The sequence below is a fragment of the Platalea leucorodia genome (assembly GCF_965183815.1).
Source record: "Platalea leucorodia genome assembly, chromosome: 4".
NCBI classification, from domain to species: Eukaryota; Metazoa; Chordata; class Aves; order Pelecaniformes; family Threskiornithidae; genus Platalea; species Platalea leucorodia.
Window position 1 is genome coordinate 33,241,884 of NC_138826.1, and position 20,897 is coordinate 33,262,780.

General features: G+C 36.1%; 1 protein-coding gene across 4 annotated transcripts in view; it reads right to left on the minus strand.

Annotated features, from left to right (window-relative positions):
• Positions 1–970: 970 nt before the first annotated feature.
• Positions 971–20,897, minus strand: part of CCSER2 (coiled-coil serine rich protein 2) — a 78,016-nt gene continuing 58,089 nt past the window's right edge. For 3 of the 4 annotated variants that reach the window (XM_082310996.1, XM_082310997.1, XM_082310995.1), the window contains one exon: positions 971–6,182. In XM_082310996.1, the coding sequence (XP_082167122.1) occupies positions 5,361–6,182 (822 nt within the window). In that variant the 3' untranslated portion in view covers positions 971–5,360. Of the gene's footprint in view, positions 6,183–14,653; positions 14,739–20,897 lie in introns of all 4 variants that reach the window. The other variant, XM_082310998.1, reaches the window with a different exon arrangement.

Genomic DNA, 20,897 nt, shown 5'->3' on the forward strand with positions numbered 1-20,897 from the left:
CATCAGCTGTTTAACATCTGACGATCACACCGACAGGATTAGACATGACTGTATCACAGTCTTGTCCACCAAGTAACAGAGCACACTTACCCAGCAGAACTACAAGGCAGGAGGATCCACGATATGTAACTACCTTTTTGGGCCGCAGTTGAGGAAGGTACCTAAAACATGTGTTTGAACTTGGAAACCCTACGCAGGAGTTCCCCCCACCCCCAAAACCTGTGAAAGTTTTCAAAGATCACCTTGAAGCTCAAAACAAAACCTTAGGTTAAGGATTACAAGCGTCTGCCTGCAGCATTTTTTAAAATGTTCTTTCTTCAAACTACAGGATTCCCCCTTTACAAATCCCCAAATTTTGATGGAAATTTCAAACTTGACCTTCCATCTACTGAAATAGGTCAGATGAAATTAGAGGAGCAGATTTCCTTTTCTCTCAAGAATAATAAAACATTTAAACCATGGGCAAAATACTGATGCACAATTAGGAGCTTGTTATGAATGTTTACATGTATGCATACATTGCATTGATTTGGACTCCTGTGGGGAAATAACTTTCTCAAAGTAATCTCTTATGATAATAATTTTGACTAGTTAATTACATAAGAAAACTCCATGAAATACTCTTCTCTCCTCAACTGTGCATTAGAGGTGAAATAACATACCTTTAAAAACTAGCCAGATCAGTCCTTGTTCATCTGGAAACAATACATTAAAATGTTTAACTTCTCTATGCGTCTTTTTTGTTTTTTCCTTTTTTTTTTCTTTAGTAAAAAAGTCTCATGCTAAAAGCCTGCAAGTCTGTTGGAGAAAGACATTTTCATGAGAAAACATTGTAAGCATAATCTCCCCCTCCCCCCAAATCTCCTGTCTAGAGTCCTATAATTCTACACAGTTAATGACTTAGAATAACCCATACATGAAGTGAACAGTCAGGAGAAATAGATACTTATTAGAATTATGACTTTTATTTTTATTCACTAGAGCAACATTGAGGAAAGAATTTTTACATAACAGGTCTTTAAATCAACTTTACAAGCAAATTCCAATATACAGTATTTACTCTGGCCTGGGTTAAAAAAAAACAAAAACAACAAAGCAGATAGTAAGGGTACCTCTTGTTTTAGCTAGTATTGAATTTAAGATTTCACTGACACTGGAATTATATTGTTTTTATTGTGGTGCTTTTACAATTAAGTAGGCAGTGAGCAGCTTTACCACAACAGTGACTGAATTTCCTTGATAGCATAGTTGTAAGATTACTATACTGAGTCCTACCACCAGGGTCATGTATTAAATCCACTCTGCTCAGGAAAAAGCCACTATAACGAGATAAGGAATAGCTACGGAAGCCCAATTCAAGAATGGATTTCCATTTGTATGGCAAGAAAAATGTCCACATTAAGAGGATCATGTCTTGTGCAAGAACAGAAATACTTCCCCCCCAACATGCAACCTACCCAAGTATGACACTTTAGAATGTGCATATGGTTGTGACATGCAAACAAAGTAAATCACGCAAATGGTATTCAGTTTTCTAGCATCGTTACAACAAATCAGCATTTAGATCAAGGATGAAATGAATTTTACTGACCTGTGATGCAGTCTAGTTGCTATGTCTAGTCTCACTGCTATGAGATATAAGTTGAGGAACCCACTTTTTTTGGAACTATATGAAGAATTCGGGGCCATTTTGGATTTTCAGGGCCTCCGATTATTTCAAGACAGCCTAAGAGATACTATTGCACTTCTTTTCTCAAAAACATACGCTGGGAACATTATTCTTCAAGGGCTATGCTAGTCCTAGGGAAGTTTTGCCATCGGCCTTGATTGGCAGTAGGTAGTGCCAGCTTCAGGGAAGGGGAAGGTAATAATCTGGCTGCATCATCAGAGTTAAAATTCCACAGTTAAATTAAAGTCATTGCACAACAAAAACTCAGTACACTATATGAATATTTTTAAACATGCTAGAGTGCATATCGATTCTGTGAAAGTGATGTGAAGATACCTTGGAAACGGCAACACTAGCAGGGAAATTAGTTTCAAACAAAAGCCACACACAGCAGGAGGCATCTAGATTATTTTAGGCACAACTCCAAGCAATAAAGCTCATTTAAAGTGCAATTCTGTTTTTGTCTTTTCTGTTTATTCACTTGTTAAAATGCGTAATTGCCTCTGTACACACATACTGAACAGTAGTTTAATACTTTTGTGAATATTGCACAAAAGAATGAGAAATCAGAAACAAAAAAATGGCAATAAACCAGTTTTAGAAACCTAAAAAAACCCTGAAGGTATCAAATCCTTTAATTTATGCATTTAGGATGATCTGCACCAGTACTGATCACATATCTGCACCTTCCATAAGGCAGATAACGTTACCTGAAAATACTTAATCCCATTTGACAAGCTCTACACAGCGCTTTCTTATCCGTCTCCCCCCAACCCCCGTCCTTCACTGAAGTGAAGCTTCAAACTTCACTTCACTACTTCTCTTTCAGTTGCCCATCTACTGACAGGCTTTGCTCGTACTCTGGACTTAACTATACATGCAACAGAGCCTTCCCTGGTAAAGTCTGAAGAGCCAAAATATGTAGTTTTCTTTAGAGGGATGCGAGGTTAGCAGCTGAATACAAATTCAGGCTAGCATCTGTCTCATCTGCGATCAAATCCTGCTGTCTCCAGCTCAATGTCTCACTAATCTGTCAGAACAAAATGAGGAAATGCTATAACAAAGAATATAATCTACTTATCCTCCTTTAACACAGAAAAAAATAACCCCACATAATAAATATATTTTTGTCCTTCCGGGGGAAAAAAAAATTAAGAACTATCTTTTTTTATGAAAACCCTGATCATCTCTTTGCTACGTTCCTTAATTTTCAGTAAAGGTGCAGATAGATAGATATCTATACTTTTAAATGTAAACACAAAAATTTTAACATCACTAAATCAGGTTGATGACACCTCCAGAATAAGAAGCAAAAGAACTCATGGTGAAATATCTCTGTCAATAGCGTTAAGTGAAAATCATCTTTTTATACAAAATCATATACAACTAAAAATAAAATCAGCTTCTCTTCAAGGAAAGTAAACTTAAAAAAACCCCACCTTCCATAGAAATCTATATGGACCGGAAAACGAACCAGGAATCTGATCATTCCCTCAGCAGTTTTTAAACTCCTGAGAAACACAGTTAGCTGCCAGGAGCTAGTTTTGGGGAATATAAAAATTCAGTTTTATTTTCTTAACAAAAGTAAATGCTTACACTGAAGGCCATCTAATTCAATACTTTTCAAGGAAAGAATGACTTTTTCCTGGAGAATAACTGTTACAGCAATCTTGAATTGTAGTTATTTTGATCCTATATCAAGTGTAACAATTAATGTTACTCTTGTTACTTCGTGCGTACATTGTCTTTGCCCCAGTTAACAGAAGTCCTGCAGGTCTCTAACTTCAGCCTGGTATAAGCAGTTCTGAAATAGAGCCACCCCCCTAGCCATTTTTCCCCCCTAGCTTTTCATTTTTCCACCTCATTGTCAGTTAAAAGAATTTACAGCGTGACAAATCCAAAAACTTTCTTGGATATTAATTATGTACTGAGAAATTCAGGTGAGATGATTATATTTTTTTCCTTCTCCCATCCAACTCAGGTATCCATCAGGATACTCCTAGTTAAATGGCTTATATTACAGAAGATGATTATTGAACTTATCTATGAAATGTTTATACCTATTCACTTTAATTCTCTCAAAGAAAATACTGTAATATGTCAATGTCCTATAGCCAAAGCCTAGAACAAACTATTACTACGTTTCATTTTACTGACACTATACGTTGTTCAGTGACAGATTTTGAGCAAAGCTATTCTAACAGCCTTCTGCTGATGATTTTAAAACCAATTCAAGAACAGAAAAAAAACCCCAATTGGTAACATCCAAGAGACAGTGATAGGAAAGAAGGGAAGAACTAGAGCTGTAACATAACACTGCATTTCTGGAAAGCTTCACTGGATATGCATATCTTCAACTCACAGCACATATGTCATGGTCCCATAGTAGCACCATGATGGGCATATATTTCTAGACCACTTTCAGAAAAAATACTTCTCCTAGAGAGCAGAAATTTTTTTTTTTTCTTTATTTCCCCAAAAAGCTCCTTCCCACTTACCATGCACTACTTTAGAAATTACAAAAAAAATTTACAGAAACCCCAAAAACAAAATACACATCTCTGAAAAACTCTTAAGAGTACCAGCTCTGGATTAGGACATAATAAGATTGCTCAAAGCAAGTAAGTGGGGTTAATTAATTATTTTTAAATAGTTGCTTTTTTTAATACAAGTTTTATTCTGTAAAATAGTTTCAAATCCTTACATATACGGTAAAGTTTGTGCAAAATTTCAAGTCAGGTACTTTAGAGTCTTTCAATATTAAACAGAAATCAATAAATACAAGTAGTACAATAAAAGTTAAAAAATATTAATTAAAATGGATGTTGTGCAACCTCGACATAGGTGTTATGGACCCCTTATTCCCAGAGGCTCCCTACTTACCAATTCATAAGAGCCTGTATTGGAAGGTTTTGCACAAGTATCCTTAGCACTGCGTTTCAAGAATCTACCCGGTAATGTGTCTATTCAACACAATAAAAACATACCACAATCTTTTAACAAATGATGATGTTTAAGAGAGAAGATTCGTTTCACCCTGTGAAATCTGCTTATTGTCTGTGAACAGTGAAAATGGGATAAATAAAGAACAGAGCAATTTCAGATTACAGCAAAACAAAACAACACAACCCACCCAACCCATCAGATTAAATAACATTAAATATGTCAGTCTTGAGATAACGATAAATACAAGGATTTTTGCATAGGCCTCTGGAATACAGAGTCAGAATTATGGCCAATAAAACATCTGCTACTAAGTCTGATTTTCCACCACTCTAACCCAATGAGTACTCAGAACCAAGAAGTTAAACTTAATAGTAATTTCATTGTCTAATAACTCAAATCAACAGAGGTAAGAAATTATTTTTGCCATCCTGAAACACATTGTGCAGCATTCTAGTATTTGTGGTCACCACAGACTTCAGTATTTGCTTAGTTACCAAGATCACCGGGCAATACAATCTTTAATACAGACCTACGATATAATAAAACACTCTCTCAAGAGAAGCTGCACAGCTCATAACATGAGCCTCAGAACATAACAGGATGGAGTATGCAAACACTAAAGAAAGATGCTATTTTTAATATCAACTCAGGATTTGCAGGCTGTAGATAAAGCAGCCTCAAAGGCAGTCAATACATAGGAAATAGTTTAATGTATGGCATCATTCAATGAGTTGTAGGTATGTTCTCAATGTGTCTTTGGTTTAGGGAGGCGGGAATGCCGATTAGCGGGCGAACTATCCCCAGCATGCAAACTGGTATTCTGTGTTTGCGCATTTTCCTTTCTCTGTACCGGTGGCTTTGGGATGTTAGTCTTCAAACAGGTGTTTTGAGGCTCTGCAGATACTGGTGTGGATTTCTGACTGCTCATTTGCTTAGATTTAACAAAGGACATAGTTGGTGGGCGAAGTTTAGACACTTTCTGACTCTGTTTACCCTTTAGGTTATCCTGACCAGATGTTGGCTGTAGCTGAGTCGAACTACTTGACGGTAGAAGCTCAGGTTCCCTGGAAGCAGCGGAATGGTTTGCAGATCGTGCGAGAACGGCCATTGAAGGAGGCACTAAAGCATTTGGGGGCTTTGCGATTCTTAAAGTCTTTGGCCGAGAAGCCTCGTTTGTGAATGAGGGTTGACCTTTCACAGCTAATTCAGTCTGCACCTCTCTAGCATCAGCTCGTGTAGAGGTCTGAAAACAGGAACGAGATGGTAATGCACCGTCTTTATTACTAGCAACCTCTCCAGGGTCTTCAGTATTTTTATTTTTCAAATTTTCCAAATATGATATATTCTCATCTTTTATGTTTAACTGTATGCTCATTAAAGTGTTTACATCTTTCAGGCTATTTGTGAGAGAGACATTTGCAGCATTTTGATTCTGATGATTGCTATTTTCATGCAGACCATGTTTAGGATATTCACTGTGGGCCTCGATATGTGGCATTTTTATTAGTTTTCCCTGGGCGAGGTCTGTGGAACTGGGAAGGCTGCTGGAAGGCTGTAGTACTTGAGGCTGTTAAAGAGAAAAGAATACAATAATATATTAGGCAAAGATAACACCAGATAACATTCTGAATCCAACGTGCGCTGACGGGATGCTTGATAAGGGCTGTATATCTGGGTTTTTTTTAAAATCAAAACTTTGACTGTGGCAAAACAGGATGGTTCATGGGACACGTACAAATGTGACTTGTAACTTAAGTAGAAAAAAATATACTAGCACTGAAATACCCAACAACATAAAGATAAAAAAAGAAACTGATTAGCTTAAAAAAGAAACATGAAAAAGGCATGGTTGATGGTTTTGCCTAAATCTGCAGGACCGCGTAAAAATGGCACACGAGTACTGATCAATTCTGATTCAAGTGCTTAATAAACAAATTCAATGGCTATCAGACTGTATCCATCTTAATTTCTGTTCACTGCATACTCAAGTTAACTATCCCAAACCTTTTATCAATGTTCCATACTGTACAGGCAGGAAAGGAGTTTAATGGACCACATGAACTTACAGTGCATTTTCCTTGCCTTACTGAGGTCAGAAAAATTTGATATGGTTATGTTGTAATTAGGCCACTGACTGGACCTAGGTAACTATTTTATCTTGAATGGATTTCAAATGGGCTGATAAAGAAACCATCAACAAAGGAGTACAGCAAAGTACCTGTGAAGCTAGAGATCATATACTACTACACTGATAACAAACAGATAAAGATAACTTCATTTTACATTTTATCAGAAGATACAATCTGATCAGACATGTATCAGACAAGGGAACTGCCGGTACCTCTTCTGGGTCATTTCTATTTTCTCTTTGCTCTTCCCTGTAAAAAGACTTTAAAGATTAATATGTACGCTAGCTTCACAAACACATCCTAGACCTGCAACTTTTATAAAGAAGTTGGAAGAATTATTAAAAATTCTGCAATTCATGGCAAAACCCAAAACCTATAGTTTTAGCAAGTTTCACGTTTGGATCATTTTCTCATTTTCTTTATAAAGGAGGGGAAGTGAACTACTACAAGCTAGTCTTATCCCTAAACTCCTTGAATTCTTACCAATTGACAGATTGCCTGTACATAGTAAACAGGCTTATAATATTTGTTTACTAGTGTAATATAGTCAGTAAAAAAGAAGCGGTGTTTGTCTTTAAGAGATTTGACTAAAAATGTCACTTCAGTCACTCTCTTGAATTCTTCGCAACTCCTAAATGAGAAAGCCAATTATTTGTCTGGTCTTATTAGCTCTTCTTAGAGTCAGCAGGAAGAATGTAATGATAGCTGTGCACACCAGTCTTGTTACATTTTTAGGACGATAGCACGTCTTGGGATTCTTCAAGCTTTTCATCTTTTCCCTGGCAGGATTACTACTGAAAACTGAATCCTCAAAATTCCTCATCAAGAAAAAAATTTAATGGTAATGAGAGAAACATCAAGGTTTCTCAATAGAATTTTGGTTTACTAGTAGTTTTTCCCCCTTTAGAATATACCGGTTCTACCTGTAAGCAAAGGCAACACCTAAGCTGGACCAGTGACACCAGCAAGTGATAGACAGGTAAGTGCAAATATGTTGAGCAGTCTGAATACAATTGTTTTGGAAAGAGGGAGGAGGAGAATAAGGAAAAAAGCACCTTCAAAATAGTGTCAAAATGAGTATCAAAACATTATTCCTAATGTGACCAAAACTAGCTTAACTTTGTGAATCCTTCTTAACCAAGCAATCCTACAGGAAAGAAGTACTAAACACAATTAATAATTCAATACATAAAAGAGAGTTACAGCTTAAAAAAAATTAATCCTCCAGATATTTTTGTCATTTTTCAGTGTTTATGTAATGGGTTACAGAAGTCATTATCCTTCCAGCTTACGAACTGACAGACAGATGTTAGCCAAAACAATTTATTGATTTGAGACCTCACCTGCAAAAACAAAACCGCTAAAAGTGAGTGCAGAAACCAAAGCACTATATACCTGATTCCCATACAAATACTTGAACAAGTAATTCAAATTTTCTAATCCTACGTGAAGTAAAAAATTAGTACATTTATAGCAAAGAGTATTGTGTCAAATTCTAATATGTAAAAATAATTGTCAGAAAACTTTTTCCTCTCACCTAGAAAGGGTTTCTAAATGCCAATTTTCAAAAATGCAGATAAATATCTAACGTGAGCATTACAAATCTAACTTTATATCAGATAATCCTAGTTATCAGCAAAATGAAAAATTTCTAAGTTACAGAAGAAACTAAATCTGTATGGAAAGTTGAGTTAAACACAAAACCATCTGAAATACAGCAAAGCAGCAAGCTTTTGATAATGCTATTTCAAGTTCTTTTGACAAAAACTAGGTATTATTTGGCTTTTCTATTGGCACAATTTTGCATTTTTAAATACAAAAATAGCCAAATAACTATTTTCCTCATTATGCTTCATAACCTAGAAAGGTCTAAGCAGCTTAATATCCAGAAAGTTAGCAATTCAAAGCTAGAAAACAGCTACATGCTCAGAATTACGAGGACACTAAAGCTATGGTATCGTCTTTGCTAAGTTGTTTTAAATACTGTACTGTTTTCTGATTTTGTGTTTCTACTTAGTCAAAGTCTGTCCAATTCCTCTTCAAAACCACTTCAAATTGCTACATGCATTAACATTCAAGATGATGCTGAAAGCAGAAAAACACCACTTCCAAAATATGCAAGTAACAGTTCACAAGGTATCTAACACTGAAAAGTGCATTATCTTCATCCACAGCTTACATCTTTGCCTTATACACAGGTTTTTCTTTTATTAGGGAAGTCTTAATAAATTATGACCATGTTATTAGTCAAAAAAACAGCCAGCAGAAGGACTAGTACTTGGTGAATTCAATCACAAGAAGGAGGGGGAATAGAAAGATAAAGAAGCATTCCACCTTCTAGGCATAGCATTTTATTTCATGGAAGTCTTAAAAAAAAGTTTGTCATCTGCATTGCTTTAAGTGCACTTTCAGTAATATTTCGGGGTGGGATAGACCATGACTTGGTGTAGACTATTATGCTAACCAGACTTCTGTTTTTGTGCCATGAAGAAAATACTCAGGTGGACAAACACCTGCATTCCTATGGGATGCTCCTAAAATGTAAAGTTGGACTCTAAAACATTTCAAGTACAACACAACTGAAGAAAATTAGTTCTCCCCAAATTGAGAGTACATTAGACAAAACATTTTGTGCACATGCTTTTTTTTTTGCACAACAAAGAATTAGAATTTTCTGTACCAGCAAAAACTTGAGACTTGTATGTATTGATGCACCAATCAAAATTACTACATTGCAGTCCCTACCACATTAACTTAAGAGATTTTTCTCTTATTTCTCTCAGGTAGAACTGGCTGTTACATCATCCAGAGAAAAATGACAATATATCCACAAAGAGGATTACCATTACTACACAGTTATTGAACCACTGAGATAGTACTGGCTTTGTGTTGGAAAACTGAGACAAGTATGTTATACTGATAAAGAAGTTAAATCAATGTGGTCATGACAGTGATATTCATTGCAATATCACTACTTTAAAATTCCCTTCAGTTTTGTTTTGGTTATTCTGTATCTCTAACCTCAATCCCCATCTCGATTCTCTATATAATACCTCTGTGGAATGAAATAAAGGCATTTTGTTCCTGCAGTATTTTGAGGAACGAGGGAAGTGAAGCAATGAGAAATTTGAGAACTGCATGCACATCTCCGATAGACATGCATCATGCATAGGGCAAAAAAACCAACAGTGAAAATGCGTGAGGAGGAGATGGGAAGAAATCTGAAGTTGTACTGTACCACGCTTTATCACAGAAGTAATGGACTAACTTCTCAACTCCTTGCCAATGGCATAATGGGAAAGCAGAGACAAGAAAAAGACAAGGACAATGATGTCAGAGGACCAAGACAAAACAATGAGCAATTGCCATGACAGAACTGCAACTTTTCACCATTTAAATTGCAATTACCATGTCCCCCATTGTTTTTTAATCCACCTTCCAGAAACAAAGGCAGCAATAGTGTTTAAGTAATGCAGTACAAACAATATTTATAGCAAGACCTGCACGGAATACCTTTGCTCTTATAACTTGAAATCTTTTAACACAGTTAATCTCTTACACTTCAAATATGTTTAGAGCTGTAACTAGAATTTGTGTGTATGATTACAACTGTATACATGAAAAATATTTGCATCCACGCACGTACATATTAGATATCTAACAATGAACAACAATGTTGTAAGATACACTGTATTACATATTTTGACCATGTTGCCCATACTGTTTAATAACCCATCTTCCTAGCAACTCACTCACGAGCTTGAAGAGACTCCAAACTACCAAGTTTTTTGGGGTTTTTTTTGGCTTGTTTTTGTTTGCTTGTTTGTTTGTTTTTGGGGGGGTGGCAAGGGGACACAAACTCAGCTGCATAAGTTTTTCATTTTCTGATCAGTTCTGACATCCCTTATCTCACTGCCTTGGCACAGGATAAGCTGTCACTTCACAGGCCTTCATTTGAAGACACAGCCTTACCAAAAGCCTACACTAGGAAACTCTCATCTTCTACCTCTGGAAAACATCAAGATTTCACACCTTAAATCTGTAGCATTTGTCAATACCTTCATTTTAGATTTTTTTTTTTTTTCTCCCTTTTAGCTAGCCATATTAAACCCATATTTCAACATTGTAAAATAAGATTCCACACTATGGAATATGACTTCAAATAATGATACAAAACAACCTTAATTTTTTTTTTTAAACCACCACTGATGGGGGGGTAGTAAAATAATTGGTAATATGGCATAGCGTTATTCTTTTTCTGGATAGCCCGTATAAAAACCCTAACTTAAAGAAAAATACTGTCTTTCTCAAAGAGAAATTACTGAAAGTAATATATAACTACATCAAGGCAGGCATTTAATCCATAAATACAGATATACGTGCAACAAACAGACAAATATGACCACACATAAAATTAAGTTTTGTTTGCAAATACATACTTAGTTAGGTACAAGAGACATTTCTCTTGTAGTCCAATCTACAACTACCCAACTTGGGAGAAGGGAGCTTTTAAAAGACATTTCTTCATGTAGCTGAACACTCATCTCTCAGAGCAAAAATAGATATAAAGGACAGTAATGTAATGATTCCAGGACATTTTTAATAATTTGTCACTTTCTTAACATGAGTCATAGAACTTCTAAGATAATATTCTGAAGCAACTTTGTTCTGCTCACAGCAACACTTTGTACATCCTACAGAGAACCTGAATCAGTCAATACAGGTTTGGAAACATTTCATAGTGTTAAGCAATGCACTATTGTTTAAAATAAAATGCATGAAAAAGCAAAGCCTGGACCAGATTCATAGTCAATGCGCATACAACAGCTTTCTTGCTGGTGATAAAAAGCTACGTATCACCTGCTAGAATTGCCGACATTACCTTTATTTGCAATGCTTACACACAAAAAGTCTAAGTACTTTTTCCCTGAAGTGCATAGTAAGCAGAGATGTGAACAACTCCAATGCTTGAGTAACAAAACAGTTTTCACCTGCGTTTCTGTTTGGAGAAGTACTTGGGGCCAGAGGCCTAGAGAAAGTGGTATACTATTCTTGTATTACAACAAGAGTTCGTACTTGGTTCATTGACAATGTGTATTCTAAATACCGTGTTTCTAGAGCTGCATCATTACAGCTCCAGAATAAAAATGCAAAAGTTTTCAATTGTATTGAAGAAAGTTTGCTATGTCATCAAATTTTATCCTATAACCAAGAGAAAAATAAAGGACCATTACGTAAGAGTTGAGTTCAAGACACATATGGGAGTTATAGGAATAAAAACATACAATTTTGTTCATAAAATGACAAAAACCCATGTACTATTATGAAAGTGTTTATGAAATACAAAGTGCTGAATTGTTTCCAAGGCTGTTGAAACAACATGAAGTTAATAAATGTTAAAGTATTAAAAATTAATTCTCATTAAAAGTGCAAAACATACATCCAATTCTAAAGCATGTTAACGAAGTGCAGTGATACGGTAAGTGCATAGGGCAAGTTAAGCAGTAGGTATGCTAACATTGTAACTGGTGCTAATAGAGAAGAACTGTGAGCATATGATTGTATTGTGATATTACGTAGCAGCAGTAATTGTCATATTACTGTACAGCAGCAGTAAAATTATGTTACAGTATATAAACAACTAAATATGAACAGTTTCCAGATTTATACTCTCATAATCTGCAGTGCTTGTAAGTGATCTATTTATCCATCAGCTATCAACAACAGTGAAGAAACCTGAAGTATTCACAAGCGCAGATGATATTTTAGGTCTGGGATCCAGAAGTTAGAGAAGAAATGCTTGAATTCCAAGGTCTCCAGACAGAAAACACAGCCAAACAAAAACTGAGACTACTTCATGTTCCCATAGCCTTCTCTATACTATTTGCAAGAGAACACTAACATTGATTTTAAGGCTGTTTTCCTATTCTCGGTGGTGATACCCAGCTCACCGCTTGCCTCGGAACCCCACATTTGGCATTCCGTACTAGCTCAAAAACCAGCAGACCTAAAACCGCTGAACCAAGGGAAGAGGTAATGTGGGGAAAGAAGGATGCTAGTGATAATTCCAGTAATGTTCTACCTTATGGGACTCTTCACACAGCAATAAATCATTGATTTTGCAAGAGTGTCAGTAAAAATGTCCAAGAAACCTCCTAATTTATACTGTATTTTTATTCCCAGTATTTATCTTTTGATCAAACCTAAGGCCTTAAAGAAAAAGGCTAGGAACACTCACTTATAGGAAACATTTATTTTCCTAAGCAATAGGTTAATTATAGTTTAGGTTAATTAGTCAATGGCCAGTTTTCATCTACTTTATTTCCTTTACTAGTAATTCATAGAATTTAATGTATAAGATGTATACTAAAAAAAAAATCCAACCTGCTTTAGTAATGGAAATTCACTATGGGATCCCTGAATAAGAAGCTGCTGCCATTAGTGCAGGAACGAGGTGGGGGCTCAGAGAACTGCTACAAGATTAGCAAAGTTTTCTTCTTCAGTTAAGCAGTCAATATGAATGATGCGACACCAGAGGCACACATCTGGCAGCACAGACACCATCCTCCCATTCTGACTCTCCAATCAGTAAGCCCCAAAACCATGACATTTATATCTTCCTCAGGTCTAAACTGAACTTTTTAAACTCAGACTCTCTGCTGACAGGACATCAAAATAGCCAGGCTGTGCTACTGCTGGCCCTCTACCCAGAAACAGAAGATGTGATGATCAGCTTTGGCGGTTCTGCGTTCGTTACACACACACAAACACCACAGGAAAATGAGGCACATCCCTCCATTGCATAGAGAAAAGCCTATGAAACAGGCTGTGCATTCCTGATGAGTTGTTTAAATGAACATTGTCACAGAAATGACAAGAGCGTATCTGAAACACAATTTACAAAATGCTTTACAAGATTTTTTTTTTTCTTGTAATCAAAATAAGTTAGGATTATTGCAATCGGAAATATATTTAAGCTTAATTTTCCAAGATGCAACTTACACTTCAGATCTCCATTGGCCCTGGAAATTTTCCTTTGTTTCCATAATTTTACTTTTTCCTTTATTTCTTGTCCAAATACACTCTTGTAAACACACTGTAATTCTCAAATTACAGTACATTTTAAAAAATATAACTTTAGCTTTATGAACTAGTTATATTTCTTCGAACAATTATCTGTTTATAATGCAATACCAAAGCACAAAATAAGACTTACCATTTCTCTATGTCTACGTAAGCATACAGTTTTAAAATCAGCAATTGTCTTTTGTTTTGCAGATCCAAGCCAAGAGAACAAACGCATCTTATATCAGCCCACATTGTAGCTAGCACATAAGGAATGTTAATAAATCATGCAACTTTTGCAACAGCCACTTCAATGTATTAGAAGCCTTTTTACAACAAATAGTGAGAGGAAAAAAAAATTAGTTTCAAGGAAGCCGTTCTGAAAAGTTAAAACTTCTCACGAGAGGCAATGAAAACGACACTTTCTCACCAACATTTTTATGTACATCCACAATGTATTTATGTAAATACATCCACATATGGGCACGTGCAGACTTACGAGCAAACAGAACACATACACAAACAGGATAGTATATCACAGCCATGAAAAAGAAAGGGAAAATGCAGCAAGCAAGATTTATGTTAAGACAAGACTGGAAACAAGGGCCTACTCAAGTTTGCCTGAAGAACTGCTGAAGTAAATCAGCATTTAATAACTGTTATAAAGCTATAAGTTGTAGCTGCTTATACACTGGCTGAAGGAAGCATTTTGGTTAGCCACAGACTATTGTGTATGCCTGTAAATCTGCCTGAGAAAGGAGGATACTACGAGATGAACAGTGCGTGCAAAGGGAAGCTTCTACTGGAACACGGTGAGGGAGATGAGTGAGAGGTACAGACTCACTCTGTCTGCGGTGCGGTGGAACAGTCCGAGGGATGCCCTGGAATGAGCCCTGCCAGGGAGAGAAGGAGGGAGCAGAATACCCACCCTGTGCAGAAAGAGAGAGGGGGAGAAGTATAATAAAAAAAGAGAACAGGGAAAAACAAGACACCAAAAAGCCACACCATTCTTTTTCCCCCAGACAGGTATCATTATATTTCCCAGTAGTTCTACTTTGTAAAAGCAAACGCTACATGCTACTAAAGCCCAAAGGAAAAATGACATTATGATGCCCTAAACTAGTCAGAAATCTTACAAAATACCTCCATTTTTATTCAATATATACACACACATTTCTCTTACAGGTGTTTTTAAGGGAAAAGTATAGGAGCCGAGCTTTTCGTGCTAAAAATATATGCTAAAAATTGTATTTTTACAGCTTTCAAAAATGTTTTAAAAATGCCTCACCAAGCAGTAAGATGCTTAATACTAATCTACTGGAAAACCAGTCAGCTTTAGTTTACAACAAAAAATTTCTAACGCATAGAAACAGATCTTGTAGCAATTCCTGGTGCTGTAGAGTCCACTTCGCTCGTATTTTGATGGTATTATTAAATGTGAAAGAGGAGAGGTGACATATAACTGTTTTCCTTGCACTCTGCTCTTGGAGCTTGAGCCTTCCATTTCAGGATCAGAAAACTGCACGTGTCAATGCCACGCAGGGCTTGCCTGTCAGATGGTTCAGATCACCACAGAACTGACACATTGTGGTTGCTGCATTCTCAAAACAAGAAAGTAATTTTATGCAGTCTATCTTTTTCTCTATACCCTTACCCTTAAAAGAAATCTATCCAAGCTGGAACTGCCATCTTATATCTTGATTTTCTATTTCAGCAAGACAAGTTTAATTCTTTACAACCCCTTCACCATTCAGCAGCTGAACTACTTTTATGAGTTCTGGGATGTTAGTGCTAAACAGTAACGATTGCCATTGCCTCCTGGCTACCAGTAACCAGCAGGTATCAACAGCAACCAGTTGTAGCTACTCTTTCAGACAGCAGACTAAGATACCTGAACAAACATCTATATCAAAGAAAACAGGAACACAGTTTGCCCCTCCTCTCTAGTTTCTCTGCTGGCATATCTGCTGCAGATCATACTGCCAGGGCTGGACAAACAATAAAGTAGTATTTTATTTCCATGCTTCTTTTAAAAGAATGTTAAGCATCACATTATTTCTATAAAGAAATATTCCGCTTTTATTTACCCTAGCAGAATTTTAAACCTTTCTCTGACCTTCCAGTTATCCTGATCGAGTTAGATTTTATCCACCACTATTCCAAGTTTCAGTACCGCTAAGATGTAACTTAACAACGCACGCATTTAGTCAAGTCTTAGAATTTGCTAGCCAGAAGATTTTTAACCTAGAACAGGAAATAAAGAAAAAAAAAATCTGACATGACTTCTTTCTTCTTCTTCAGAAGCTGAGATAAAACAATTATTGAAGCAAAATCCAAGGAAAAAATGGAAGAAGTTCTTTAATCTGATTATTTCTAGATAGAGATATTGACTACCTAACATGTTCTTACAGTCCTCCATCCGTAACCATTAACGTCAACACTATTTGTAGGCTGCTGCATGAAAGAACAACAGTACTAGCTTCAGTCAAGCAACATGACAAAATAATATAGTATGTTGCATCAGCTGAATAGGTATTAAATACAGAAATATTCCTGGGAACAAGATTAATCAATCAATGATTGATGAGACATTAACAAAAACTCTGGATTTTCACAACACTGTACAAAAGAATACTTAATTTTTCAGGCTTGTTCACATTTAATCCTAAATTGTGTCAGCGTAGTGGAACAACAACAACAACAACAAATTCTTTCCGTTTTCTAAACATAACTGATAGTAAAAAGTGTAGTATCATCAGGCATAGGTCTCATCTTGTAGAGGTTTGAGTTGGCAATGGGCTTTTTCCAGACTTCCTTGAAATTTTTATATGCATTAAATTAATAAGAGAGGCGAAAATTTTATATCTCTCTAAAAAGAGAGATTAAGACAAGTACAAGCCACCTGAGCAACCTAACAGTTATGATACTATTGTAAAAGCAAAGAAATATTTAGATGTCTTGATACATTCCAGTAATTTTTAAGCACCCATATTAGCACTTCAAAGCACAAAGTGCAGTCTTCTCAATAGCTCTTCATGGTATTTAATCATTGACTGGAGAAGTAAACGAAAAAAGTGCAAGTAACCTCCTTCAGTGTTTTGCCTGCTAAACCGAACAGGTCTCCAGGCATGGTTCAGCCCTCTTTTCCCAAATGCTAGAGAACATTCTATAATCTGAGAAGCAAAAGACCTAGCTCTTCCTCTGACAGCAGTCTTGAGAGTTTACACTGCTCCACACAGGCAAATGTCAAATAAGTGTTGGATTTCTTATTTATAAAACAAGCATTTCTTAATTGTACATCAAATAAGGTAATTAAAATTAACATCAATTGAACCAAGTAAGGACCAGGAAATAGAGCACTGGGAATTTATTAAGAAGTATATTATGAATTACACTGATTTTACAAATAATAAAGGCTGTACCGATCCCATAGATATAGCATATTAAGAGATAATTATCTGCAAATAAGCCTGGCTTATGAAAAGATGACTTTTCTTTTAGTAGTATTTTACAAAACTCCAGCAGATTTACAAAGCTTTCTCCTTTAAACAACAATGCACATCCATCCCCTTCTATTAGTCAAATGTGCGCTGATGTTCCCAAGAAATCCAAAGAACAGGAAAAAGGAAACACACACTAATAAGCATGTCTCCTCAGATTATGCTACATATTCAAAATACACAGAAAACGTGGCAGTTTCCCACTAAACACAGGGAAGAAGAAAAACCTGAATCACAGCTTATTTTATGCTTGATTATTAAAAAAATCTATAAAATTCACAAGCAAGCAATGTTAGAATTTAAGGATGAGAACATGACTTACCTCAGCTTCTATTTAAAAAAAAAAAAAAAAAAAACAAACAAACAGCAAAAACACAGAACATTGGATGGGATTCTTCTGGGTTCTGAAGCCTAGTCTGATGCAAGTCTTTCCACTTGCACTTTAACGTTAGACAACAGTCAGAACAGTTCTTCCCCCGAGCTGTTATGTGCATCCAGCTACTAAACTTAAGTCCCATTCCTCTCATTTCCCAGACACTGGAATTGTGAAATAGCAAAAGCATGCCAAAAGAGAAGTGATTCAGAATTTTAAACACCAGGCAAACCAGAAGACTCAGGAGTGGAAAAATAGGAGCAGCTGAAATAAAGCAGCCTACAAACCAGAACAAAACGATAAATGTTCTTCAGAGATCCTGATGAATTGTACAATTGCTGCTAAACACTTTATGAAGTTCTGACCCTAACTGCACTGGAAAACCTGTGGGTTTTGTTTGTTTGTTTGTTTTTAAAAAAAGGCTACTATGAGGATATTAAGGCCAGAGTTTTCCATTGTCACGAAGAGACCTCAACCTTAGAATAAGCAATCACATGAACAAAAGCAATTGCTTCTGCCAGAAAAGGACAAGAGAAGTATTTCTGACCTATTGCTGCATAGTAATTTTAGGCCAACAGCCAAATATTCCAGCTCTTTTCCCAAGGATACACCAACATGCAAAACTGCTACTACTTTTAAAAGTGTTTTCTGCAGAAACACAAATACAGGAAAGATCCATTTTTATTCATACAGCTGGAGCCTTTGAGCACTTCCAAGAACAGATAATTTTTGCTGCGCCTCACCTAGCATTGCCAGTTGTCTCATACAAACTCAGAGCTCCACATCATGAACAAACCTAGAATGACATACTTCAAGTATCAATTCAAACAAAATGTCTTTGCAGCAGTCTCCTCTTGCTAGCCTAGCACCCAGAAAGAGATTATGAATGAGCAGGTCTGACATGCAATAGTCTTTCTGAAAGTATTCAGGTCAGAAAAAAAACCAAACCAAAACCAAAAACAGTCTTATGCACTGGTTTACACTAAACCAAGAAGAATTGCCTGTGAAAGGTTTAAAGGACCTCTCTTCTGTGCATGCACCTACATGTTATGCACTGCTACTGTAACAGAGCAAGAAACATGCAAAACACAACTATCTAGTCCAGCCATGGTCCGTTCTCACCACGAATGTACATTATAATAGATCAGCAAGTGAACAGCAGAGTACTGGACAACAAGAGAAACCTGGGCCAAATGTGAGGATAAACACTAGTATAGTGACTAGGCTTCGAAACCTGTAAGTTTAAATTCATAGTTGCAGAGTCAAAGCATAGAGAGATTTTAAGGCTAAGGTGGAAGGAGATACTCAAAGACAACAGTACACAGACAGCCCAAGTATTATGAAGGTTCATCAAAACAATTGACGTGAAAGGCTTTGGAATGACAAACAGGAACAATACTCAAACGGAAGGCAAAGAATATATCTCAGCACAGGAGAAGAGAAGAGATGTAGCAGAGATCAAGGATATGTATGCTCCCAGGCAAACTGAAGTTTTTGCTGTCATTTTACCAGAGACAAGAATGAATTTGTACACACATTTAAGAAGCAAAACACATTCTCATCACTGTGTACTATTCCAAGACCAAGGAGAAAAATCAGCTTTTCTTGTACACTATCAACTGTTGCAGGGCATGGAAGAGCACTAGGAGGAGTTGCACTATGCTAAGGAACTGGACCTCAGTGGCCAGAATCCTTTACAGACATCTTCATCGATATTCAGGCTTTGCAGTTTGCTTGCTTGTCTTTTACCGCTCAGCATCTGCAAACAACCTTTCCAGTTCAAGAAGCCAAATAATTTGTCAACATAAACTTGACATCTAATCCCTTTACCCTCAAAATCTTCAAAAAAAACGTCAGTATTTAGTATTACAGAAACAATGCTGAAAAGCCTGCAAGACAATTGTGGCAATGGATACTCGCATTTTTCTTCTTTGTAAGCTCTGTCCATCAGTGTTAATTGCTTCAGGTAATTTTATGTTCAATACCTTCTTCCAGGTTTTGCGTTTGATTCCCCCCCCGATAGTTAAATGATAGGCATAAATTAACTGGAAGTGAATTCAGTATAAGAGATCTATGAGAAATCCTCCTAGAAACGGCATGGTCTATCCTGTCAGTGAATACTTGTACAAGCCTTTATCCTGAGGATGGCTAACCCAAAATAATGTTTCCCTCCAAGTTATCATTGTCTATACAAACAGTCAGAAATTACATAATGTATTTTTGAGCATATTCTCAGGACACTGCTTACAAGAAACACCATGTAGCCGACACAGAGGCCAGGCAATAGGTTAATTCTTAATATGCCCAATTTTCAAAACATTTATTTTCAGCCACTAGATTTTACTACATGGAGTACTAAGTTCCAAGGATTAACCTAAAGTTACATAGCTTCCATTTCTCTACATATTTACCTTTAAATAGGAAAAAAATCCTAAAAGTACTTTCAAAAACTATGGTCTCTAAAGAGAACAACCCCAGACAAGTTTATAATCACATCAGGATGGGCCATTTTCTAGAAATATCTGGTAATAAAGAAAGAACAGATAAGAACATGACTTTCTAAAAATATGTCTAATGATATTCACCTGCCTATTTACTGGGAGAACAATGAAGTGATCAGAAATACTAGCTATTTCAAATGGACAGCAGAACTGCAATAAATTACTGTAATTCATATTGTCTTAAATTCCCAACTGAAATCTTTTAATAGCCAATTTCCATTCACTATTTCCTCGTTTATTCTAGCATCTATTCTTTATGAAACACTACATTAACAACGTTTGTTAAGCACGTTTCTAGAAGCATTTAAAGTATTTCTTGAAACAGTAAATTACAGTGTGTTCCTAGACTGTTATTTATGCTTCAGGAATCAGCACATAGTATCAGTTCTGCTAGAATTTGTAAACTGCCAGAATAATCTTGAAAGTTATGATAATCTAACTAAAGTAACTTCCTGATATTCACCATCATTTAAAGTGACTGACAGGTCAACACTTACAGGAGAAAATGAAATAGTTAAATATTCATCAACTTTGATAACTATTAACAAGCTTAAAGAAGCATAAACTTATATACCTCAAAGGAGTTGTACTCTCATTGCCAAGATTTCAATTATAATTTGGTTTTAAAAAAAACGTAGTTTATACAAAAACTTCACAATTTCATAAACATTAACTACATTTCATGATTCGTACCCTGTTTAGGACCAATAAATC